The 27,308-nt window shown below is 46.6% G+C and overlaps 1 protein-coding gene across 9 annotated transcripts in view; it reads left to right on the top strand.

Annotated features, from left to right (window-relative positions):
* Positions 1-27,308, top strand: part of LOC147750875 (natterin-3-like) — a 131,009-nt gene that overhangs the window by 77,100 nt on the left and 26,601 nt on the right. For 2 of the 9 annotated variants that reach the window (XM_086918290.1, XM_086918306.1), the window contains 3 exons: positions 440-541; positions 638-750; positions 24,772-25,049. In XM_086918290.1, the coding sequence (XP_086774416.1) occupies positions 24,794-25,049 (256 nt within the window). In that variant the 5' untranslated portion in view covers positions 440-541; positions 638-750; positions 24,772-24,793. Of the gene's footprint in view, positions 1-439; positions 542-617; positions 751-1,626; positions 1,727-24,771; positions 25,050-27,308 lie in introns of all 9 variants that reach the window. The other 7 variants (XM_086918315.1, XM_086918298.1, XM_086918324.1 and 4 more) reach the window with 4 other exon arrangements.

Raw genomic sequence — 27,308 nt, 5'->3', positions numbered from 1 at the left:
ACAGCTGTTTTCTTTGAGGGCACATCTCCCTTGATCGCCAATACGCTCATATAATTACGCATTTTAAATTGAGTAGTCTGCATAGCCTATATTGTTTGAATGAGTTACAACATTCTTGACATCTTTCTCTGCTTCCGCATTATTAGAGGCTCCTTTCATTTACGGCACGCCTGATTGCTAAACAGCCGTCTTTACTTATTTTGTAGATGCATACAAGATGTATAGTTAACAATGGCATAGTTTTGCTGTAGCGTTTTCTACACCCTGCCTTGCATTTATTCTGTTGGTGTCAGCAGTTCTGCGCTAATTATATTTGTCAGACTGGAAATAGCCTATACCATGTTTGTGATAGCATCATATGGTTAAAAGGGTACACCCACCTTATGTACATATGAGGACCTGCCATTTTCTGAACTGATTAAAACTGTTGATATTTCAGGTATACCTTCATTTGCCCAATCATTTTCGGAATCACCAGAAGAAGAAACAATATAGATCATCTTCCCTGTGGCACTTCGCTCTGAGCGAATCTGCCCTACTGGTATGGTAACTATGTCTATCTCAGCCTTGCTAATTGTCCATACCCGGTTATCAGTAACCACATATTTTTGATATAGTGCCTCGTTTTCTGTTTCAGAAAACGGAATAAAAAGAGTGAGGTCTTTGTTGGAGTCTAGACGGCCATCTATTGTGAGTGGACCTGTTTTCATTTAAAGCCCAAAAGCCCAAGGCTATCCATATCACTATTAGGTAAGCGCCTGATTCATCAAATGAATTACCTTTGTGTATAAGGCACATGGATCTCAGCCTTGGTAATTGTCCATACCCGGTTATCAGTAGCCACATATCTATACTACTATTATAAAGAGAGAACTGTGTCCTTTGAGCAACGTAAACTCGAAAAGTACACCACCAATCCAAACACCCAAGACATCTTTGAAAACCTCAGGGCAAGCAGAAGGACATAGGCTATATAAAAATAAAAAATATACATTCTTTAAAAAATGTAGGAATAAAAAAATGTAGTCCCTTGCAAGTAGCACCGGCCGCGACGTGCGTGATGACATCAGGAGCGCGGGGAGGAGCGGCGTTCAGGAGCAAGAGGAAGAGCGGCGGACATTAGCACGGGGAGGATCTGCGGACAGGCGGTGAGGAGCGCCAAGAAGCGGAGGAGCAGTGGAGCGGTAAACTCAGCAGCGCGGGGAGGAGCGGCGGCTGAGGTCAGTGGAGCAGCCGCGGGTGCACACAGAGGGACGGGCGGAGGGACGGGCAGGGGCCATGAGTGCTCGCAAGCCTTTTACTCAAAGTTGGGAGGTCGGGGGAAACAGCGGCCAAGAGCCGCCGGTGCGCACCGAGGGACGGGTGGAGAAACGGGCGGGGGCCATGAGTGCTCGGAAGCCTTTTCCTCAAAGTCAGTACGTCGGGGGAAACAGTGGACACGAGCTTGGGCAGAAGCGGCCATGACCAACAAAACCGGAGCAAGGAAACACTGTAAGTACGCTCTGCTGCTCCAGACCGCTCTGCTGCGCCTCTCCTGCTGCGATGCTGCCCCCAGCCCCCTTCTGCCCCGGGCAACGCCGGGGCGGGCTGCTAGTTTGTGATATAGTGCCTCATTTTCTGTTTCAGAAAACAGAATAAAAAGAGTGAGATCTTTGAGTCTAGATGGCCGTCTATTGTGAGTGGACCTGTTTTCATTTAAGCCTACGGCTATCCATATCACTGTTAGGTAAGTGCCTGATTCATTAAATGAATTACCCTGGTGTATAAGGCACATGGATCTTTTGGGCAATAAAAGGTACAACACCCTTGTAGGGCACTTGTGTCTTCACATTTGTATATACGATCACCCTGGGGCTATTCTGGTCTTTCTTTATCTTGTCTTTCACCTGAATAGCTATACCATGGCTGACACATGCAGATGAGTGAGCACCTGCAGTGTCTATGTGTTTCAGTCACACTTTTTTCATTCTTTTAACTTTTTTTTTGGTGGCTTACTTCATCTGGACATTCATGTTCAAGATTACGTTTTTTAAATGTGGAGCACTTTATTTAACTGTAACATTTAGGTTTTTAAGTCTTAACATAGAGAAGAGAGACCCCTTAAAAAGTCGATATGTTTAATTCCACAGAGAATAGCTTCATCTGAGGTCGCTTTCCTCAAGAAGGCATGTATATGTCAAAAAACACGTAGATGACATGAAACCACCCGGAATTGCAATCGCTCCATGACACAGATATACTGTGTCATGTTTAAAGTCTAACCATGAGACTCATGTTTGTGTAATACTGAGACTATTATATACATCATCAACTTCATATGTATTCGAATCCGTCCAGCATACTCCTGTTATGAGAATCTGATAATATGAAAATATACTATTTAAAAAAATGTGATTGATCGGTATGAATGGGTAGATAGATGAATGTGGCATGCATGTGGGTTGCTTTTTTTTATAAATATGAATCCTATTTAAATTATCAATCAAAAAACATATTTTTGGTACTTTTATATTTAGGTGTGTCCGTTCTGTCCTCCATTAAGTGCTTTTATATTCTTTTAGAAAATGTGTTGAAGTTGCCCTAGGAATTTCAAAGTACTCAACTACAATAATTGACATTACTTGCTGGCAGTGCCGGCTCGTGTAGGGTGTTCCACTGGGCAGTGACGTGGGGCGGGGGAGGGTCAGGGTGGGGGGGGGGGTGTAAAATACGGGAAATGGTCGATTACAGGTAAGTAACATAAAAAATAAATAAAACAAATTTATTTGCGCGCGCTGCAACGCCAAATGCGATGTAGCGCTACCTGTAATCGTCCATTTCCCGTATTTTACATCCCCCCGCCCAACGTCACCGCCCGGTGGAACGCCCTTCACGAGCCGGCACTGCTTGCTGGAGGCGACTAGTAGTGCCACATTCTTTCCGTTTATCATCATTGGAATATGACCTATCTGACAAAAGGATCCTGATCATATTGCATCAACAAGGGGTGTGTTAGCTGTCAGAATCTGCACATAACATATATATCAGCACTCCATCATGATGTTTTTTTTGTTTTTTGTTGGTATGGTCAGTGAGAATATCTGTTTGTGCGGATATGGGTCAAGAAAGCATGGGCTTTCAGCACTGATTTCAACTGTATGCCTACACTTCACTAGCCCGTTCTATTTTGAAAGCAAAGGATTCCATACTAGTAGAGTATTTAAGGGGTAGTATACATAGACACAGAGTATCCATATCACAGTATTTTTGATTGATTCAGCTGATTCCGTGGGATGAAGTCATTGAGTCGCTGTGTGTGGGTCTGCAGTCTGAAGACCGACCGCTGTTTTTTCTCAAGTAGCCTCTTTGATATGTTTGTACCGCCCTTTACCATCTCAATTATGGTCCATTCCAGATCGTTGTCCGTATGTCCCTTCTCAACATAATGGGCAGTGAGTTTGGTAGCTGTGATTGCTCGTCTGATCGTGCTTCTATGTTTACTTATTCATAGTTTCACTTTCGTGGTGGTCATTCCAATGTATTTGGCCTTGCAGGGCCATGTGATCATATACACAATGTTATCTGTATTACAGTTTTTATGATCCCTCTCATGCTACGGTGTGCATGACTAAGCATGGGTGAATTTTGTGAATTCGCAATTCGCGAATTTGTGGATTTGCGAATTTGCAATCCGCAAAATTCACGAATTTGTGCGAATTTGCGGATTTTTTTTTTTTGGCGTGTTCGCGGGGCGATTTGCGTGTTCGCGGGGCGCTTTGCGTGTTCGCTGGTTTTTTTTTGCGAGACCGCTCGTTGTTGTGCCCTTCTGCCCTCTGCCCCACTCGTTTTTGTGCCATTGTGCCCTCTGCCCCTCTCGTTTTTGTGCCCTTCTGCCCTCTGCCCCACTTGTTTTTGTGCCATTCTGCCCCACTCGTTTTTGTGCCCTTCTGCCCTCTGCCACACTCGTCGTTGTGCCCTTCTGCCCTCTGCCCCTCTCCTGTTTTATTTTAGAATGGTGCCAGCAAGCTGCCATCGCCATTCTAAAATAGTTACTAAGTTAGCTTCATCAGGAAGCACTAATAGATAAAATAAAGCAGGTGCTCGAATTCAGTTAAACTGGAGCACCTGCTTCAATTAGTGCTTCCTGTTGAAGCTAACTTAGTAACTATTTTAGAATGGCGCTGGCAGCTTGCTGGCGCCATTCTAAAATAGTTACAAGCTTGAAGCTTGAACTTTTGCCCCCCGGATCCGTTCCACTCGCGGATTCGCGGATTTTTAGCAAATTCGTGGGTGTTCGCGGATTGCGGATTTGCCGAAAATCCGCAAAATCCGCGAGCGGAATGGATTTTGCGCCCATGCTTAGGCAAGACCAACATCTACATGGGTGGTGTGGGTAGTGAACCGGCAGACGACGCAAGAACCACATGGATAGTGGCCTTCACCTGTGGTTGGTTGTAGAACAGCATGCTTGAGACTTTGGCCACAGGTTTTTGACGAAGTGAGTCTCTGTTGTTTTGTTTCCCTCTTTACTTTGGATCTATCTGTATACAGGGTTTGACTACAAGGCTAACCCCCTTTAACCGTAGTCCCTTGAGACATATTAGAACCTCCTGAATAGGGTAAGAAGTTCAGATACGACATGCTATCACGTATGGTGAGAGAAGAATCATGGGTAGTCTATACCAGGAAGTATGAGTGTGAGAGTAAAGGTGCAATATGTACGTGACATGAGGATGTAGAAAAACTACTATTTTTTAAGAATTTTCAGGGCGTAAATTAAAAGATGTAAATGACATCATGACTCGATAATTGCGATTACATGGGACAACAGTATTCCCAGAAAGCACGTTTTCATCACAAATCTCTCTAGATATGTATGAAAGTACACTATAGCACCCAGTACGTTCGAAATACATGGGTGAAATAGTTGCAGCAAGAGGTGGACACGTGATTATACTAATGTTTCTTTTACAGGCAGACTCGAAACATTACAATATTGGAGGGGAGATAAGTATTCTATTAACATTCCACGAGAGTGCACAGCTTTCTGCACTCTTTATTGAAAAATACAGGAAAACACCCTAGCTAAAAAACCAGGGAGGAAATCCCATTTTGCCCTGAAGAAAGCCCAGGACCCATGTGGGCCATTTAATAGGGCTAAAATCTGTTGGCATTAGGGTCATAGGACCATTACCTCCTGACGTCCCCCCCTTTATTTATTTTGTAATATCGCCTACGACTCCGCTAATAAAGGGATATCTGGAGACAAAGGAGGATTTTTAACCTTTAGATCCTCAGGCCCCTCTCTCTAGAAAGCTCTCTGAAATACGGTCGAGCCCACCCTGACTTTTAGGCGTCAGGGTGAACCCGATGATGAAGCATGACACTACTAGAGTGTGTGAGGGTTATTCAACAAGAAAGGAATTGCTTCCTTCCCCTCGCTTGAACGGTTGACGACGCAAGACTTTTTTTAAAATTTATTTATCATTTTATAATGCATACACAGTACAACAATTCAATGCAAGAGAAAGCTCCACATCAGTACAACATGCAGGGCGACAGGTCACAAAGTGGCGAGTCCATGTCCATTACCATAGATAATGAATACTCGGCAAACGATCATTGAAACAGTAGCTTAACAGTGCTGTGCTGCCTTGTAATATCGAGAAAAAAGAAAAGACCACCTGGAGTGAAGACATGAAGGGCGGGAACATCAGGAGCACAGGTGTAGGGATGGTCAAGGCCAACAGACAGGGGTAAAAGGGGACCAGCACCGGCGGCCACCGCGGACCAGGGGCCGGCGGGGAGCGCGGGAGAGGCAGCCCAGGTAGGAATCAGCTGTCAATGCAGTAAAGGATGGGTTAGGAGAAGGCTGTCAGGCGCAGTCATCAGCAGCAGCCACCACGGACCCAGGGCCGGCGGGGAGCGCAGGGGAGGCAACTCGGCTAGAGGGGGCACGGGAGAGAAGATAAGCAACCAGGGGGCCCCAGATATCAACCGGACGCGATCTGGCCGGCATCAGGTCCCAAAATTCAGAAAGGAGCGTTTGACAACGGGAGGCGTCCTCCAGCCAGGCCGCGACCTCAGGAGCGGGACGACGGCCCCAGCACATAGCTATTCTTCGCCTAGCCAGGACCAGGAGCATGGCGATCAGCCGGTGGGAGGCATCGGGTCAAGATTTCACAAAACCAAGAAGACAAACGGAGGGGTCCGGACGTACGTCTGCATTGGTAATGGCAGAGATAATGGTACAGACCTCTATCCAGAACCCCTGCACCTTAGGACAGAGCCAGGACAGATGAGCAAAGTCCGCATCCGGCGCCGAACAGCGCCTGCAGGAGTCCTCTGGGCAGAGATCCAAGCGGTGAAGATGCACCGGCGTATGATAAAACCTATGTAAGAACTTGAAGTGGATCAAGCGAAGCCCATAGTTCGGGGAAAGTTTGGTAGTCTGGTTGCAACAATGAAGCCAATCGGCGTCCGAAATCTCCACGCCGAGATCCGCGCTCCAAGCGTTGCACGCCCGAGACGAGGAGACAGGAGAGGTCAGCAGAGTAAGGACGAACAATCTAGTGACGAGTTTACGTGGGGACGCCGAAGTGTATACATAATCCAATGCCGGGATGGTTGGCGGGGGGCGTGGGAAGGTTGGGTGCAGTTTCCGGCAGGTGGCGCGCAGCTGATAAAAAAGGAGTGTGTCCATCAGGGAGGGGGACTCCGGAAGGAAATAGAAGGAGTCGTCCGGGTATAGATCCGCAACGGTCTTAAGGCCCCGAGACGCCGCATGACGAGACATAGCAGAGGTATGCAGGGGTGGAAAATCCGGGTGATCAACAATGGGTGCGGCATTGGCGGACAGAAGAGGGAGACCAGTAAGGCGGCTCAGCTGTGACCACGCCCAGCGCAGTGTCTCCACAGTATTCACCTCCACCCGGGGTCGAATAGCAGGTGCGAATAGGGCTATGGACAGGGGCCACGGGGGGGGGGGGCAACATCCGACTCCACCGCAACATGGGGTTGGTAAGGGGTGGGATGCAACCAAAAATGGAGGAAGCTATCTTGAGCACAAAAGGCATACTTTCTGAAATCCGTGGCACCCAGTCCACCCATTGACATAGGATGTGTAAGAATTTCATACGCAATCCGAGGTTGTTGCCCGGCCCACACCATTGACACCACCAGTGAGCGGAGTCGACGAAAGAAATAAGATGTCAGGTATGTTAGAGAATAAATAGAGAAATTTGGGGAGGACTTCCATCTTGGCAATAGCGACACGACCCGCCAGGGATAGCGGTAGCTGGCTCCACTGAGGGATCCTGGACTCGAACCAATCCACCGCGAGGCCAAAATTAGAGCGCCAGAGCTCATCTGGGTCCCTGCTGAACCAAATCCCTAGATAATGCGTGGGGCCGGAAGCCCACTCAAAGGGATAATCAGGCTCAAACGGACGTGTGGCGTCAGTCAAGGGAAAAAGCACAGATTTATTCCAGTTAATATGGACGCCAGAAAGCCCGCCAGGGGGCTGAGGTTGTCCTGGGGTGGGGAACATAAAGGGTGACGTCGTCCGCATACATGGATACCAAGAGAGAGCGGGATGAGAAACTGATTCCCCTGTGATGTAAAACGGAAAAAATGGTTCAGAGATTGTGGGAGGAGGCCCTGCCGGGGATAAAGCCAGATTGATCCGGAAGTGCAATGGTAGGCATTAATAGTAAGAGACGAGAGGCAATTAATTTAGCAAAGATCTTGCTATCTATATTAATAAGGGAAAAGGGGCAGAAGGAGTCACAGCGATACGCTGGCTTATCGGGCTTGAGAAGGAGGGTCAGTGAGGCCTCGCGAAGGGACGGCGGGAAGGTGCCCGTCTCGAAGGATTCATTGTACATGGCGGCTAAGTGCGGAACTAGAAGAGCGGCAATAGTTTTATAGAAGGAAGCGGGCAGGCCATCTAGGCCCGGTGCCTTGTCACTCGGGAGGCTGTTGATCGCTGCCAGTATCTCCTCCTTCAAAAAAGGCTCGTCAAGGAATTTCCGATGATAATCCACCAACCAGACCAGGGCAATAGGCTCGAAGTATTGGTCAAACTCTACCGAGGGAGGGGGAGAGCTGGCGGAATAAAGTCCGGAATTGAATGCAGCGAACTGGGCGCATATCTCCCCAGTGGACGTCACAGAGGGTGGTGATATAGGAAGCAGCCCGAGGAGGGCGCAGTAGGTTAGCAAGGGTGCGCCCTAGGCGGTCCCCCTCCCCAAATCGATGGGCTCGACCCTCTCTGCCCTAAAAGGATAGCTCGCGGCCAGCTTCGTCCGAAGATTCAGTGTGTTTCTGGCGCCGGAGCGCCAGCACATCAGGACCAGGATTCAACAGCAGAGCAGCATCAAGGTCGCAAATCTCTCCCTCCAACCTAGCAAGTGTAGACCGAATAGACCGAAGAACGCCTGATTGCTTAGAAATGCATTCCCCCCCCAATGTATGCCTTAAAATTCTCCCAGAGGACGGAAGCTGAGGCCACGGATCCCACGTTGAGCTCGAAAAAATTAGTGTTGGAGGACTGAATTTCAGCACAGAATACAGAGTCCCTGAGGGCACTGGGAGAAAGGCGCCAGAAGAAGGCCCGATATTGAGAGAAGGGGGGTTTAATGATAAGTTGGACCGGCGCATGATCAGAAAGGGTTCGGGCCATGTGAGTGGCATCGACCGTCCAAGACAAAACGTCAGGTGAAGCTATCCAAAGGTCAATTCTCGACCAGCAGCCCCGTGCACCCGTCACACAAGTCCCCTCCCGGGCCTCCGGGCGAAGATGACGCCAGACATCGAAAAGCGAATTGTCAATCAGGATAGAGGACAGGGCACTAGCAGCCCGCGGGTGGGACCGGTGGGCCCCCGAGTGGTCCAGCGTCGCAGAGAAGGCTACATTAAAATCCCCACCCCATATCACGGCAGCAGGGCCACAGGAGGAGATCAGATGCCACACGTGATGTAAAAAATTAGGGTCGTCAGAGTTCGGGCCATAGATCGCAGCGATAGTAACCGGCTGGGCATACAGGAGGCCGTATCTACCCTCCGAATCAATTAGGGCATTGGAAGTCTGCCAAGGGAGACCCCGGCGCAGCAGAATTGAGACCCCCCTGGCATAGAAGAAATAGGTAGAGGTATGGGCCTCTGCCCAGTAGCGCGCATGCAGCCTGGATACCGAGCTGGGGAGCAGATGAGTTTCTTTTAATAAGCAAATATCCACGCAGTGACGCTGTAAGTGGGCATAAGTCAGGCGGGCCTTGCGAAAGTCATTTAGACCATGGACATCCAAGTCCAGCACGTTATATTAGCCATCTAGGGAAGAACCAGAGGCAGAAAAGCGCGGGAGATTCCGCCAGGAAACCAAACGCGTCCCACCTCCAAATCCAGCAGGAGGGATTGGGAACCCCCTGGGGCAAGCAGGGCAGGTGGCGGCCCAAGTGCGCAAAATCCAGCCCAGGGAGGGCAAACGCAAGCACCAGGAAGCAGGAGGATCGGTGGTACGAAAGACACACCGCCATGACACAGCTGATAAAGGGAGGGGGGCATATGGTGGCAGCAGAAGGCGATCGTTAGGACTGAAGCAAGGCACCCAGCAACAGAGGCGACAAGACAGGGCCGCAGACAGGGCGCAGTGCTTGAGAAGGAAGAAACATGGCTAGCCAGGTGCAAAAAAGCAGCAAATGCTTCGCAGGGCACAGGGATGCAGAAGATCAGACATGGCACAGTGTAAGCATTGGATCATGCAAAGATAAAGAGCATCAATAAAACAGCAGTACAACACAACCACAACATCATGTGGAGAACACCCCAACCCCCCCACCCCCACCCCACCAGCAAACCTAGGTCCGCACCGAGTGGACCTGACCCAGAACCCCCCACACCCCACCTCCCACCACCCACTCTAACTCCCCAATCAGGCTGAGAATACCCCTCCCACCTCCCCCCTCCCCAGGGAACCCAAAACTTGGATCAGGCAACAAAAACAAAAAGGCGGCAATCATCCCAGGTAGGGCATGGCAGGGCTCGACGAACACCGCTGCGAGACAGCAGGGTGGCCAATATAAGAGCAAACAGCAGCCTCCTGAAAAATGAAGTATAAACCGTACATTTCACATGCCCAGCGGGTCTGAAGAGGAGCCCCAAGGCAGCCCAGCATAGGAGAGGAGAATAAATGGCACAGTAACAGCTGCAGGGATCAATAAAACAACACAGATGAGAAATCCACAGTTCACAGTGATTAGGGAATCCGCAGACCATAAAGAGGTATGAGATGCGAGCAGAAGATCAGCATGGACACGGGGGTCCGAGATTAATCACCAACAACAATGAGAAATACAAATGGTGACCGGCCTGGACAGTCAGTCATTGTCACTTAGCTGATTGGTGGCTTCATGAGATGACCCCGAGGGGGAATTTCTGGAGTCTTTATCTAGGCGTTTGGCAAAAGCGAGCGCTTCCCTCGGGTCGGGAAGACCAGCGTCTTGGTGCCCTGACGGACTCTCAGTTTCGCCGGATATGCCAGGGAGTATGATACGTCATGTTTTTGGAGGATTTGCTTGGCTTGCAGAAATTCTCTCCTCGCGGCCTGCACAGACACAGTGTAGTCGGGATAGAAGGAGAGGGTGTTGCCCTGGTTCGTGATGGTGCCCCTGTTCCTGGCAGCCCGGAGGATGGCATCTCGGTCATGAAAGTTCAGTATCTTGGCCACGATGGGGTGGGGAGGCATACCAGGATGAGGACGTGTACCCAGAGACCGGTGCGCGCGCTCCACCACGAAGAAGGATGAAAGGACATCCCCAAAAAGTTCCCTGAGGAGGTCCTCCATAAAGTCCTCCATTTTAGAGATGTTGGTGGACTCGGGAAAGCCTGTAAGGTGGAGGTTGCTCCGACGGGAGCACGCCTCCAAGTCCTCATTCTTTTCACGAATGACCACCAGGATTTTGTCCATTTGGAGCAGCGTCTGTCGATCTTGAGTAGCCGCGTCCTCAGCATCGGAGACCCTGGTTTCAACATGAAGGAGCCTGTTGTCGTGGGAGTCCACCCGGGCCTTCACCGAGTCGAGGCGAGCCGAGAGCTGCTCCAGTTGAGAGGCGATCCCTGTGACAGCCGACTTCACCTCCAACATTATAGCTTTGAGATCATCGTCGCGGCCAGGGAGGGCATCGGGAGCCCCGGGGAAGTCCGCCGCCTCCGAGCCCGCATCATCTTGGCGGGAAGACCTGCAGAGCTCAAAAGCTATCTTGGGCTGTTTGGGGTCAGACTTCCCCATGGTGATGTATACACAGGGGGGTAACCCATATATACTACCTGACCTGGGTTAGGCAATAACAGTATTAAACAAAGTGGTCGCAGTAGTTTGAGCAGCTACTCATATATTTACAAGAAACACACACAAAATAAGTGAAGATGTTGTCAATTAGATCCACTTCTGAATCCGTTGTATTTGTTCAAAAAGTATATATATCTGTCAGATGCAGTACAAATCGAGGCATCTAACAGTATGAGTCATTAGAAGAAAAATGCAGAAGATCCTTTAGTATGTACAATGCTCGTGGTGACATGGAAAAAGAAAAAAAGATGGGGATAGAGAGTTTGTGTGTTGGTAGGGGACAAGGAAAGGCAGTGGTGACATATATACATCAGTATGATTCACTCTATACGTTTCCAAATCTGATCAAAGCGTTCCCATTATAATACATAACTCTACAGGACCCTGAATTTATCTTGTTAGGTGTCACTATAGTTTGTATACAGAGTAGTAGTCGACGTTTCGACCCCTATTTACAGGATAAGTAGTAGTCCTTGTGGTGCGGTCTTCTTCAGGACATAAGGAGCACGTGTAATTAAAAAAGAAGAAGAAGGACGGGGGTTGGAAGAATCAATCCTCCGTATTCAGTGTGGTTGTAGGGCACTGCCAGATCGCTCTCCAAATCGATTGAAGTGGCTAATGATTATACATCAGGATGTGAATCTCCTGGAAAAGGGGGATAGCCTGTGGCGTGGAATGCTCGCAGGACCAGAGAGTAATCCCTATATCGCTCTCCCGGTTGTTTAACAGCAGGTCTGGTGAAAAAAACCAAAAAAACTTTTTGAACAAATACAACGGATTCGGAAGTGGATCTAGTTGAACACATCTTCACTTGTATTGTGTGTGTTTCTTGTAAATATATGCCTAGCTGCTCAAACTACCGCGACCACTTTGTTTGGGGAGTCTATGATGGCCAGTGAAACAACAGAACAGGAGGCCAATGCAGGGTGTAGCAGGCCGCGATTCACACCAGCAGCAGGAGCCGGCCACTCACAGGGTAGCGTGTAGCAGGGGCCGGGAGAGGGATCACAAGGCCCGGGCCACAGCCATCAGCTGGCGGATGAGTTTTTTCTTGGGAGGCAGTCGAGGGGAGAGACGCTGTGCCAGAGTTGTCCGCCGGGTTTCCGGGCGTCCCTGAAGCAAGGACGGGGCTCAGTGGGGGAGAGGCGTCCCCAAAAACAGCGCAACGCGGCGCCTCCACAGCCGGAGCCGCACCAGGGCCCCACGCCTGCCAGATGGACGCGGCGGTGATCACCAAGGCCCGGCCCGACCGAGGCCCGAAAGGAGCAGGAGCTTGTGCCCCATGGACGGAAGGCGCAACTAGAGAGGACCGGCTAGAGCCCCCGGACCGCCACACCAAACCCCGGCGGGCCAGCGCACCAGCCGGGACCCGGCCCCGAATCAAGGCCGCAGCGGAGGCGGAAAATAGGCCCGATCAGGCCGCAGCACCACAAGCGCAGGCCAGGCAACCGGGAGCCCCCAGCCCACCACCAGCAGTCCCCCCCTACCGAACATCATTTACCGCAAGGCAGCCGGTGCACCACCGTGGCGCCCCTCCGAGCACCACGGACCGAGTGTGATGACGCCACTGGAGCTCCGGGAGAAACGCGGTGCGGGCCCGGAACCAGCCTGGAGCCCGATCAGCACCCCATCAATGCCAGAATCAGCCAAAGAAGCTTGCAGGCAGAGCCTCTCACCCACACGATCGAGGTGTGTATAGCGAAGGGCAGCAAAAATCGCTCAGGCTACTGGATCGTGACGGATAGAAAGCTATTATTTTGTGACCATTCCAGTTATAAAAGAAACAGGAAGATTGTAATTTTGGGTTTAAGAACAGGTTCACACGTGGGTAGTGATTACCCTCAAAAGAAAAACAACCATACGCTCCCTACAGTCAAATAGATAAAAACTGTTAAGAGCTCTCCTTTGGCTAGCCTGCATTCATGGTTATACCAGGAAGTGGGCTTGGGACCCTTCTTCCCCACTGGTGTGGTTTTACCTAGCAAATCCTTGACTTGAGAGAACAAGGAATCATGACTTGACGTCATCACTACCCTCCGATGCTCCGCAGGGAGTTGGGAAAGGTAGTCAAACTCTTTCTCCAATCTGGCTATGGTGCCTCTAATACTTGAGGATTTTTTACCACCAAATGCCACCTGATGGTCTTCCTATTGTTGGTTGGGGAAAAGCTCCCCAGATCTGTGTTGCCCCTAAATACTGTTTTGGTAACTGAATTATCTAAAAGGGCCAGAGTTAGCGCATGATGGTTGCTATCGGATCTGTCCACACCTACCATATCTACGACTGCTGGCCAAAGCTTCACATCAACCAAGAAATGGTCAATTCTACTATGATGGCCCAGCATATTGAATCACTTTACACAAAGAAGGGGAGAGGGCCAAAGGATTACACTCTACCACCCGAGCCCCCAAACAAACTTAAGTACACACAAAAGCACAGCATATTGAATGTCATTCTGCTTTGTCGGTCTGAGGGAGTTCTATCAATTGTAGCTCTTAAGTCAAATGTAAGTGTTAGTGCTAGTGCTGAGTTTCTTTAGGGGTCCATCTCACACTTGGCAAATCTAATTGCGGAATGCACCACAGGTCTTGTTCCAATCTTCTGCTATTGCAAAAGAGGTACCTGTTAGGGGTTCAAATGTGGTGTTAAAATCTCCAGCCACCAGCAGGAGACCAATCCCTGTGAGCTCAGATAAAGATTTCTCAAGTAGATTTAAAATCTCGGTCTCAGCAGTGCTAGTTCCGACTCTGCTCTAAACATTAAAATATGTTAGGGACAACACTGAAGGAAGCTATAGCCAAACTCCCATTACGTCAAGAGAGTCAGTGGGAAGTTCCCATATCTTACACAGAATGGCTGTTTTAACCCGAAGTCCCAGCCCCCTAGAGGGTCTACCCCTACAACTCTGTACCGCATTAACACTGTAGAAAGTGAACCCACTCCTATGAAAGGAGGACAAGCGCCATGTTTCTTGGAAGAGGCAAATATCATGGGAACCACAAATTTGCCTCATTCTACCTCAGAAAGCAATTTGGAAATCACTGCTACATTCCTCGACAACATTTTAAGCGATGGGAGCTGGGATATTGCCGTAGGAGAATCTCCAGTCATCACATTACCGCCAGGATTGCTATTTGCCAGCACATCTTGCTCACTACTCACAAGGGGCCACCGAGGGAGACTTGAATGGTTTATATTTGCTTTTATGGTAACTCCCAAGCCTTAGAGTAAACATTAGTTAGCTGGGGATAAAAAGCCTGGTTGGACCAGCCATCATCAGTAGATTTCTCTATCCTTTCACAACGTTGCTGGACTTCAGGATTCAGTCAAGGAAGATCCATAGGGGACTCAATATTTGTGTCCCCCACAGTTTGGGCAGCACCACCTATGTCCAGTCTCACATCAACTGCTGGGCACAGTATTTTATTGAAATGCTGGTATTAGCTTATGGGATAGTTTGTGATTCAATAGCCATAAGACCATCAACTATGTTCACATAAGAGAAGCAAACCTTCACCCTGTACTATTGGTTGTTAGGGGCTAGAGAACCTTTCAACACCAACCAGGTCACTTCTAATTATAGAATGGAAAAGGTGAACATCTCTGAACCAATATGTAACTTCTGAAAAAAGTCATCACAATATTTATTACCTGGGGTGCACTATCAACTTGGGGATCTGGGAAAAGGTCTGGCCTGAAAAACTAGGCCTGGGTGGTGATCTCAGCTCCATTCATGGAGTTTGTTGAGTTTTCCACACTCCTCAGAGCAAGCATAGTTTTGAAAGGAGCAGAGTTATATCCGTCTCAATGTGGGTGGTCGCGGATTTTCGCGACCGCTCATGTTGAGAATTCATCCATTTGCGATGAGGAAGCTGCCGTTTGAGTCGATAATCTACTCAAGCAGCAGAAAGAAGCATCGGCCTCTTGTGCTGCACTTTGTGCCATTCGCAATGATTTTCAAAAACGGGACAAACATCCGGCGCTAAAAATCAATGCAAACGACTTGACCTAACGCATTCCGTGCTTGTGTAATTCCATGTAGTGCGGTGCAGTTTTTTGGTCACATCGCACAGTTCAGTGGAGCAGAACTCCGCAAACTCTGCCCAGGCCTAATTAAACCCATTTACCACCATCCCTCTAGATTATGTTATTTTGAAACTCTCCGAGGGGGGTCCACTATGTTCTTTCTCTTGACTCCCTCCTTAGGGGTCCCACCCCGGGAAAACCAGACTGGTGTTCCATATGCCTAAAGCTAATACTGTGATGGAGGTGGGGGATAGAGGAGGTCTGGGGAGATTAAGTGGTGCTTCCCAATGGGGGCTTTTGGGTGGAGACAGTATGCAGCAAAAGGTGGGGGCCCCATTTCTGCTGCTCATTTGGTTTCCTGTCCTGTCACTCACCCTTGCGATACTTCTAACAGGATTAAGGTTTTGTTTCCCATGTTCCCTCTCCTCAAAACTCTCCACAGCCGTCTTCAAAGCCACGACCTGGTCCCTTAGGTCCCCGATTGCAACAATTAAACAACGAAGAATTTAGTAACAATCCAAGCTAAAGGTGCTAGTCCCAACAACACAAGGCCCCTAGTTTAAATCAAAATCAGGACAAAGGATCGATAAATGGTTTTGACACTCAATCACTGCTTCGTTATATGCAGACAGGGGCTTCTCTATGACACCAGACTCCAGGGGTGCAATATTTTTCTCTCCAGACAATGATCCAACACACCTGGGGTTTGCAAAACATGTGGGGTATATGGTTGGTGAGCGCCGCTGTAGTACGATAGGTAGTATTGCTGCTAAAATAGGGGTTTTGATTAATGACGCCTTTGCATTTGAATAATAAATTGTCAATTCTGTCCGTTATGCAGTTACCAGCTGCCGAGAATGGGAACTTCTTTTTTCCTTTTGAGGATGCTGAGACCCCCTTCTGTTGCCATTCTTTTGCCCATTTTATAACTGATAAATGATGACAAACATTGACACACAAACAATTATAGGGGATAAGAGGGCAGCAGATACATCAAACTTAACCACCCCCGGCACAAGGTAGCTTTAGATATACTAGGGGCCAGAGCGTACTCTAAACAGAGACTTCTCTTCCCACAATTCCTGGTCTGGGTCAGTGCTAGTGGTCACACAAGGAACCACGCCCCCCATTGTCTCCAATCCCAGATGCCAAAAAGTAAAAGAGAGGGGTCCAAATGCACCAAGGGGAAAGGACACCAGAATTCAATGCTGAAAACGAAAAATCCCTTTGGATTCTCTATTTTATGCACACTTCACACATATATCATTAACAATCATGCCACACTCCAATAGCACCAATTAGAACTCACGAATACAATGTCAAAATAGTCATTAATCTTTTTATTACTCTATATTAAGAAACATATAATCAATTAGTTAAAATAAGTTTCATCAGAAATCTCATGACACAAATATTAAAAATACACAAACTTATTTGTCACTGAGCAACAAATTACATAAATAGGGAGAAACACATAAAATGTGTAAAGACACAAAGAACACACAACAAAAACAAATGTGTGAAAACGGGTAAGTTGGTTCGAGTAGATCCACACTTAGAAACCAATATCATATGGGTGCTTTGCATAGTATATATTATCCATGTTAATACTAGTATTCAGCACTAGATGTAGTAACAAATTCTCCAGTGAGTCCTCATTAGAACCAAGAACTAAATTCCCAAACAGTTGATAGACACAGAAGCAATGCGGTTCGGTGGTATATGTTATTGTCCTACCTTCCTCAGGCTAACAATTGAATTGTCTAAATCTCCCCATGATTAATCAATTTCATGGGGGAGTCAATGGAGGAAAGAATCTCTCCACATGAGCTTGTCAAATGTCTAACGATAGTACATTGGTAGGGCCGCTTATAAAACGGGTCAGGATCAATCACCCTCATTTAGATGGAAAGTTGTAATTCAAAGATTCCAAAAGATCAATATAGTCCAAAAGCAACGATAATTTGAGCTATTGCAGAACTTCATTAAACAATAGTGCTCACAGTCTAAATAACAGGTACCATGTAACAACCAAAGTAAAGGGTCAGTCCCCATGGGAAGTGACAAGTGAAGAGGAGGAGGTGCTAAGGGGGAACTAAGTCTATGGACGAATCAGAAGCCAGCATAGAGGGCACAGCTAGCACCAGGTTGCCTGCCAAGCCTGGGATAATGACCCAATAATAAGTAGGTTAGCTAAAGATTAATGCCAATGCTAGGACCACCAGCCTGGAGGGATGAACAGATTTACCCGGGTGAGTGTATTCCATTTCCCTGGTGCTCTGCCAGGTACGGATCTTGAGGTCATATGCCAACCATCACGGAGTAAACCATTTTGCATTTATTCCATTAAGAGTGTCCGGATAGAGCAACCTAATCCCCCCCCCCCCCCCCCCAACCAGTCTGCACTGCCTTTCCTTCAAGACTGCCTATGCTCCCAGAACAGAGACGTCACAGAACTATGGCAAGAGTACTCTAAAGGCAGCTCTACTGGAATTATCGGATTTTATAGCCATGGACTACTGGTAGTTTTACTGCAAGTTACAAAAGTCACCATCGCCTGCATTATTACACTATCTTGCCTGTTTTAAAGATCCTAAAGAAGGGTTCGTTTGAAAAATATTTAGTTTTAAGTACCCCTAAGAGCCCACCTTCCTCTTCCCACTACTCCTTACACCCCTTCATGTTCTGCTTTTCATGATCTATTTTAACAAGCATTGCCAGTGTGATTGTTCGGAAAATCAGAAGTTCATTCCACCCCAATCTTACTGACCAAGCTATGCCCCTGGCCTGAGCAAGACAGTACATCACAACCACAGAATGAGACTCAAAAAGCAAAGTACTTGAAGTTGTGATCTGGGGAGAGATACTATGCAGCTCCTAGAATGGGAGCGAGAAAAAACCCACACACCAGTTGGGGTCACGCATGTATTTTGGGGGTTTTATGCCCCATGTGTGGGGAAGTTAGTCACTGCACACGGCTATGGGCATGACCCCCCAGGGCCACTCTACTTCAAACAATGGTGGGTTCACCACTGCCCTACACAAGCACAAGCCTGCTACAAGGCAGTGGGTTAAGTGCAGCCGAATCACTGCATTATAGTCAACTCGGTTGTCCAAAATAAATATTTATCCGGACTGGATAAAGCATTCTCAGACCACGGGCTGGTTTTGTATCCTCACAGGGTGAGCCAGGAAGACCTCCATGAGATGGCCACTTACCTTGAGGCAAACCACGTGACGATGGTGTACTCACCAACAACCCTCCCAAACCAAACAAACTTTTTACTAAGAACATGGGAACAAAGGGAGGAATAGCTCTCCCATTAATGTGCAATAAACCACCCTCTACAACAACTTAAACCTAGCCCATCCCTGCTCCTCGCACGTCCTACACTGAATTCTAAATCAACAATCCCTTGCTACAAAATAATATGCAGCGTCATGGTTGACTTGGCACTCAGCATCCGTTTCTGCAAACTCCCACCTCCCTCCTGCGCCTCCCCAGCGATTAACATTATACAGAACGTGCCTCTATGTCAGAAGGTGCATTCCTCCCGAGATAATCAGCCACAAATTGTTCAGGGGCCTGTACAATAGAATAGCTTCAGCTGCTGCCAATGCCTTGCTCCCATGTCGCACCATCACACCGGCAAGAATTGAAAAGAACACTTCTAGACACATATGACCCCAAAACAACATGAAAGCAATTCAACACACATTCAACTAAACACTACCCCATGGCGTACCGTGCTGTCTTCGGCTGATGCTCCTCGACACCTCAAGAGGTTTTAGGCGCTATACAAATGCAATTACAACAGGGACAGTCAACTTAAGGGTGGGGGGTGGCTGAAGGTACCAGGTGCAACACCAATCGAGATAATTAATAGACTAACGTCCTCTTGTTGCACATTGGCAATATGCATTCAACCTGCCGCCGGGAGATGGGACAAAATGCCGTATTTGAGCCGTTAAGCCTCACGTTTTGTGATGTGACTGGCTTTTGTTGACCTGGTGCCCGTTTAGAGTGGCTCGGCCGTACCAGGCTTCAGACAGCGCCGCAGAAACCTAGTCAACAAACTTTACACTCTGGTTGTTCAACTCCCTTCAAGCATCATTAGGTGGGAAATAGTAGCCCCCTCGCTCTAACAGGAGATGGAACTATGTTTAACCCTTGCAAATGCGTCAGCACAGACAGTGTGAGGAGGCAGGGATACAGGGGGCAGAGTTGCGCAATAGTGTTGAGACACGAGCAAAGCAGAAACGTTGATGTTGAGGTTAGAGTGTGTGTGGGGGGGGTGAAGCCCAGAAAGCCAAATAGCGAACCCTTGAAGCCCAATGCTACTTAAACAAGCCATGGCCTATTGGTGTCTATTACACGCACCAAGCACGTAATAGACACCAATAAGCCATGGGAGGAGTAATGCACTCGCCTCGGGCCAATTGCGTGCAGTCTTTTAGAAAAAGACGCACGCAAAGGCCAATTGGGGATCTGAAAAGGAAACGCACACGCACAAGTGTGTGTGATTCCTAGGTCAGCTCAGATTCCCCATATTTCCCTTACTAAGGGCCTGATGTAGGAAGGCTATTACCGGTCGGTAACGTCCGAAATTAACGAATTTCGGCCGTTCGCCGACCGGTAATAGGCTTTTCTGATGTAGGGGCCGAAATTAAGGATTAGGGGCCCGATGTAGGAGCCCTAATACCGGTCGGTAACGTCCGATTTCGGCAGTTTCCGACCGGTATTAGGGTTTTCTAATGTAGGAGCATGCTTTACAGAATCAGTATTTTACCGAATCTGTATTTACAGATTCGGTAAAATTACCGAATCGGTAAATACAGACTCGGTAAAAATACTGATTCTGTAAAAGCACATGTAGGTAGCACATCTTTGAGTGCCGCAGGCCTTTCAGATTCGGTATTTTACCACCCAATCCAAAAATACCGAATCTAGGTGTGCATGCACATGTGTGCATGCACACCTATGCCATGTGACAGACAGACATGGCCTTAGGGCATGTATGTGTGCCACATGGCACACATGCCTGTATTTGGGGTGCTAGAGGGTGTCAAAGTGACACCCCCTGCACCCTTGCAGGAATCAGTAATTACCGAATCGGTAAATACCGATTCGGTATTCACCATTGATTCCTATGGGCTTCAAGCCCCATAGGAATCAATGGGGGATACCGATTCTGTATTTACCGAATCGGTAAATACCGAATCTTACAGAAATACCTACATGTGCCCCCTTCTATTTTACCACTTCTTAAATACCAAATCGGTAAAATTCGGTATTTTAGAAGTGGTAAAATAGAATTACCTACATCTAGCCCTCAGTTATTTACCCAATCAGTAATTTAAGGAATCAATAAATCACCAATTTCTTAAATACCGATTCGGTAAATTACTGAATTCCTAATGTAGGGAGCACTTAAAAGAGCGCTTATCCCATGTTAGAATTCGTTATTTACCACCAACTACAAGTTGATGGTAAATAACAAAAAAAAAAAAAAGAATTTATGCAAATTGCTTCAGTGCCATGATGCAGACATACATGCCCTTAGGCGCGAGACCTAAAAAGCAGTGAAGGAGACTGTATTAGAAAGAAAAGTACTTTGGTAAGGAGGAAGAGATGACCACAATGCAAATGGAGGAAAAAGTCCCAAAACGAGAAACCAAGGGGTGGCCCTGCACTAGCGCTAACAGGCACAGGACTTGCCCTCCCTTGGTCCGGGCTTTGCCCAGGCACCCCCCGCTCGGTGCTGTGGTGGGAAGAGGCAGCACTATGAGCGCAATGTCAGGTGCCTGCCCCTGTCAGCAGCTGTGGGCAGTTGGAGCAGGCAGATGGACCATAGGACAGCAAATCCCACCAGGGCACTGGGTTCCCGAATTGCAGGCTTGTCAAGAAAGTTACACTTATTATTCAAAGGTCACAAGTTCACAGAATGAAAGTAAGTGAAAGGGCATCAGGCATCTTGCTGCTAATTATTTATTTTAAATGAATCAACAATGGCTAAATAATGTTACATACGTTAGAAACAGGGTATTGACAGCAAAAGAGAAACTTCGCACCAGGACTGAGTCAAGACAGGCCAAGTAGTTTTGCTTCACCATCTTTTGCTTAGGGCTAACCAGTGGAGCATTCAGCCTTCACTCACAGGTTCTTACCAGCCTTTCCTCAGGAGACGAGAATAGCACACTCTGCTATTATATTGAACAATAACTTCATTCAGAGCAGATATGAGAGTGAGAACTATCTTTAAAACTCAAATTTGGCCTTCCTTGGGTGCTGCGTTTAGCTTAATATTCTAAAGCTAAGAGGGGGGATTGATATCAATTCAAGCACTCAATATGTTGAAATACTTTCTGTTAGTAAAAATTGCACCTTCTATTCTGTTTATTTTTATTACTGATTTAATTCATGTGGTGTGCCCTAGAATAAGATTTTGATTTTAGAAAAACAATCTTTAAAATACATCCACTGTTCTATACTGTTCTTGAGTGTGCCTTTCAAATGTGAAAGAGAATTTTGATATGGATGATTATCTCTGTGATATTATAAAACAACTGATTGATATCTGAAACACATCTCACACAAGTATTGCTCAGTGGGTTGCAATATGTTTGCAATCCAACAGGTTTTACTACCTTCAGTTGGCATATTGACAAAGTCCTTAGTCCTAAACCATCTAGAAAACCAATTTCCTGGTGCTGTGTTCTAGAAAATCTGGAAAATGTATCAGAACACATTTACTTTCAAGTGTACCTTCAAGCGAAGATAGTTGGTTATGCCTGCCCGATGTTACTAGAAAAGTGTACAAAGTCTTTACTCTATGATTGAGATATAACAGAATGATTTACATCAGAGTACAGTTAGGTACAGCTGAACAAGTGATTTAACTAGGCAGTTATACGTTGATTATATATTGTGGTCACAATAACAGTCAGAGATGCTTTGGAAAGTCCTTAGCACCAAATAAAGCGAAAATCACATTTCTGTTTTGATGACAATCAGTGAATGGGAATTGTTTCCAATGGCATAAGCCCATGTGATGGCAGATGGGCTGGTTTACGATCACTTCCTATTTTTGATGGGTTTATCAAAAAGATCTGACCTAATGCTACAAAACTACTATTGTATTGTAATCACAGCAGTTGCTAATCCCTTTGCAACACACGATTGCTCTCTTGTAATCTGTATTCTCTTAAGAAATGTGCTCATGCTTTAACTTAATTACCTTCCTTCATTCTCCCTGACTCCCCTCTCTTCATTTCTGCTCCCGCTCTTCTCTTCTCCACTCCTCCTTTCCATTATCCATTCCCCTACTACCCGTCTCCCTTGCCTCAGCCTTTCTATCCCCTTTGGCTGATTTTCATTCCACCTCTTTCATTCAACTCCATCCCCTTTACGCTCTCTACGACCTATTTGTGCCTCTTCTGCACTCTCCTTCCTGCAGTTATTTTTTCCCCTAAGACCTTATATTGCATTTATTTTTACCAGTAAAGTACATCTATAGTTTCAGTAACCATGCAGTATATAACTTTATAAATAAAAAAGTAACACATTTTAGTTTTTCCCTAATGGTTAAAACATGCTAAGGGAGACTGATTCAAAGTGGTGATTTACAACAGTATGTTATAATTAAACAAGACTCCAAGTCTTTGTAAATAAATAAAGATGTGGGGTGGGTGAGATAGATGTGCTCCTCCAAAAAACAGAAATCTAAAACGTTCAACCAAAGATTTGAATGAAATGTTAATTCAAAACAGCTTTATCGTTTGCTGATCTAGTTGTTAAGTTCTTCGGTAGTTGGGTGGCCACTGAGTTCATTATCAACCCTAAGAGAGAGAACAACTAATTGTCTTATGAATAGTCACAAGATACAAAAGCTGTCTGAAAAGTATCACAGAAAGGAGGGGAATCTTTTTTCAAAGCTAGCACTGCTAATAGTTTTCCTATTAAAATTGGTGTAAAGAGCACTGGTCCAGGAACAATGTTATTGATGTTGTTGGAGGAGGTTATCACCTTTGCATAAACTCTGTTAGTAACGTTACACGTTATGTTTTCAATTCACTCCATTAAAAATATCCAAGTTATCAGATAGTGTTTGTGAACATTTGCTACTCCGCATCAAAGAAGCCTTAGAGTATCTGGAGCAGTCAACTTGTGAACTAGGTAATCGTCTTAATTAAAATTGACTTCCAGGAGCTGATATGTCTTATTATATGTATTAACTGTGAGAGTAATATGTATGTATCCTCTTGTGCATTTTCAAGGACCCTTGTCACCATTCAGCTGAAGAGGCATTTTAACTAGTACAGGGTTGTGACATGGATACCTGTTCTCAGAAATTCAGAATTATATAACTACCCTTGTTCCTTTAGATTGGTCAAAGCGACCAACTACACAAAGACCTGTAGCCCAATAGAGCAAGCTACATAGCACGCTCCCAATTGTATCCATCATGAGACCTTCTTTACCCCTTCTTAGCCACAATCCATTGTATGCTATGTTGGTTCGCCTACAAATCAATCCCAGGGTAATGGAAATACATTGTTTATATTATGGTGTCCTGTAAAGGACTATGCCACACCATGGGGCCGATTCTGATGGTGGTAAATCTTTGACCGCCGGGTCGGCTGTGGGGACCGCCGGCCCGGCGATCGTGGATTTACCGCCATCACCCTTAAAATTTCCACCGCAAAATTAGGATGGCGGTGGGAAGGGGAAAGGTACCTTGGCGGACGAAAAGACTGTCCACCGTGGTCCCGCAAGGCATGCCTTTTCCACCCGCCTTGCGGGACCAGGTAGAATGGGGCATGAAGGCGGTGCCATGCAGACACTGCCGTGGGAATTAGGATGCCTGTCTTTTGTGGCGGAGTTTCCGCCGCAAAATGATAGGCGGAAAAAGCCTTTGGGGGCCCTTTGCGGGCCCCCAGGGGGGTGGGGGGTAGGGTGCTGCACTCAGGGGGTACCACGTTGTACAAGGTGGCAGGCTCCGCACGGGGTACCACGTTGTACATGCAAATGTGAAACATGTATTATTACATTGCGGCGGGTGCTGCCACCAGCCACAATGTAAACATACAGGATGCGCCCGCTAGTGTGGCGGGCGCATCCTAATTCGTTTTGCGGGACCACCACACGTATGGCGGGCGGTCCCTTTTCCAGCAGCGATGTCCGCCTACCATCGTAAACGGCCCCTAAGCTCTCTTGCTGAGTAGAGGGAGGTAGATATAGGTTTCTGCCTCATAGAAGGAATTGATGGACATTCTATCCTCATCATTGAACCACCTCAATAGTGGCAAAAAGGAAGCTTGAAAACTAGGCTTTCAATTTACTGTTGACTGTTAATCAAGTTCACTTGCAAAGATGTAATCCACCTTTTGCCTCACTGTATTTCTCTTCTACACATTAGTGGCTATATCAAGAAACTGTAAATGGAGATCCGAGATCTTATCCATAGAACACTTGAGAATCTGGAAGAACGAGATTTCGCCCATTTTAAGATACGACTAAGTGATGATCCCCACAAGCTTCCAAGAGGGAAAACAGAAAACCTTGACCATTTCAAACTTGCAGACAAAATGGTTCAGCATTACACTCCCAACAAAGCACTGGAAGTTGCCATTGATGTCTTGAAGAAATTGAATCAAGCACAGCTGGCTGAAGAACTTAGAAATGAATCTCAGACCGGTGAGTCTTTCCTTTTCCTCTCATGCTTATCCTTCATGGGAACACAAAATGATGGGGAAGAGGCCGTGCCAGATCATCCAGAATGCATTGTCCCCTACCTACTCGTAGAGATTTAACATTATCTCTTAGTTGTAATGTTGTGATGTTGTTCCCTCAGTGCTACAGCTCTACTGCATTTGCCTGACAACATTGAACAGATTTACAGTTTTAATCTTCATCTCACTCCACAATGGGATACTGCCTATATTATTCACCAGTAACTATAACCTGAGTCCTAAGTTAAGGTAACTATAACTACAGCCCTGGCCATGCACTGCTAATTACCCCATATAGCACATCACTCATGACATGTTCAATGACATCGCTGATAATATCACTGCAATATTTGCAATTAAATTATTGATAAAAAAATACTGTGGATCCTGAGGGCATGAGTTATAGTTACCGGCATGAGTTATAGATAGCAGTGATAACTAAAACTGGTGAATTTCTTTGGCTTGTATGTCGTCAACATTTTCAACTACCTATAACATCACTTTAACCTTTGTTTTTTCAGTGAATTTCAGTTTGTTTTTTAATGTAAAGTAATATATTATTACCATACATACAGCCATACATTCTTTGCACCGCCTTACGGGGGATGGCACTAGGGCCGGGCCATGCCCTGCATTTAACCTCTTGAGGGCTGCCAGCACCCGAAGGCACCCAATCCTCTGTGTGCAGCATGGCCTTCTGCAACACCACAATAATAAAAAGTGAATATATTGACTTTATCAAGGGATGAGCCTGTCAATATATATATAAAGCAGATCTATCACCTTTCTCCAGAAATCACCAATAATGTAATCAAATGCATATTTCAATAATTCACACAATGTAATGTTTCCTAATATTAATTACTAAACATGTTAAATAAAATTATAATACTCAACATGTCTGTGGGTGAAAAATGTCAAAGTAAATTGTCAGAAATTTTTTGTTAATTAAACTAAGCTGTTTCTGAGTCTTTTAACATTTTTTAGCCCAAAAATATAATCATAAAAACAACAAGGAGACCTTGCATGTTTTTTTATACATATTCAGGCCACATAAACTGCAGCCTTGGAAGTAACCCTTAGAGGGTGGCACTTACAGCAGAAGAGCAGAAGCTCCAGCCAAGGAAGTTCTTTAAAGAAAATTGTAAATTCTCCTGGGGTCATAGATTCAATGACCCACGAGACTTACTGTTTATTTATTTTTCTAATGTTACTGGGGAGGGGCTGCAGAACTCCTTTCAGGCCTCCCACCCCAACATTAAAGAAGCATTTTGGTGATGTCCCTGCCCTTTCTAGGGACACTACCAAAAATGAAAAAATAGGTAAATAGCCCTTGCAGATCATTATGGGAGCACTCCTCGATGGAGCAGTGAATAACATAACAAATAAGAGGCTCCTGCTGTTCATTTATTATTCACTTTGGTGATCCGATGCTCACCTGAGGCACTCTTTTTATAACAATCAGTGGGAAGTGGGGGTGCGCAGCTCCCCCTCCCGAGCCTTTACAGTACCAGGGACCTCATTACCTAGGGCTTTTCTTTTTATTTAAGTGCAGCAGGCATACAACCCCCTTTCCAAAGCCACTTTGGACCCTGGGTACCCTATCCCAGAGAGCCTTTCGATTTTTTAGGGGGCACACAGTCACCCTCATAAAGCCTCTTTGGCCCTGGGGACCCCATCCCAGGATTGCTAGTGAGTGTCCTGGTGCATACTTGAGCACCCAAAAAACACTGCATTGGGAGCTACAGGGGGAGCACCACGACCCCCGTGGCCCCAGCAGCTCCCAGCATGCTGTGAGATCCAGCTTTACTTCTGTCAAGAGGGAGCAGCTGTTTCAGCTTGCTACTTCCAGGCGGGAGCAATGTGTATTTCCAAACAGAAGTCTGCTCCCACCCAGCAGGAGCATTTTCAAAGTTTCTGGCAAGTGGGAACAAACGTCTGTTTCCCTGCCAGTGCTCTTGCAGGCAGGAAAACCACTGTGTCCTATGGAGGGCTCTCTGAGACAGTGTGTGAGCCGGCCATGGGGGAGGGTGTACCCTGGGCCTTCAGAGCCTCAGGGAGGGTGTTGGAAAGTGAGTTATTAGTAGTGCTAAATGTATATCTACCACAGGCAATATAGCCACTGACACAATATACAGGATCCGTACAGGTCTTAGAAAATTATTACCATGATCAACTCTTGGTAGCTTAGTTGCGAGCAGGCAGGCTTAACTTCAAAAACAGT

The sequence above is a fragment of the Lissotriton vulgaris genome, chromosome 1_1, assembly GCF_964263255.1.
Source record: "Lissotriton vulgaris chromosome 1_1, aLisVul1.2, whole genome shotgun sequence".
Taxonomy (NCBI): Eukaryota; Metazoa; Chordata; class Amphibia; order Caudata; family Salamandridae; genus Lissotriton; species Lissotriton vulgaris.
Note: the sequence above shows the minus strand (reverse complement) of the source record. Positions and strands in the feature narration are given on the sequence as shown.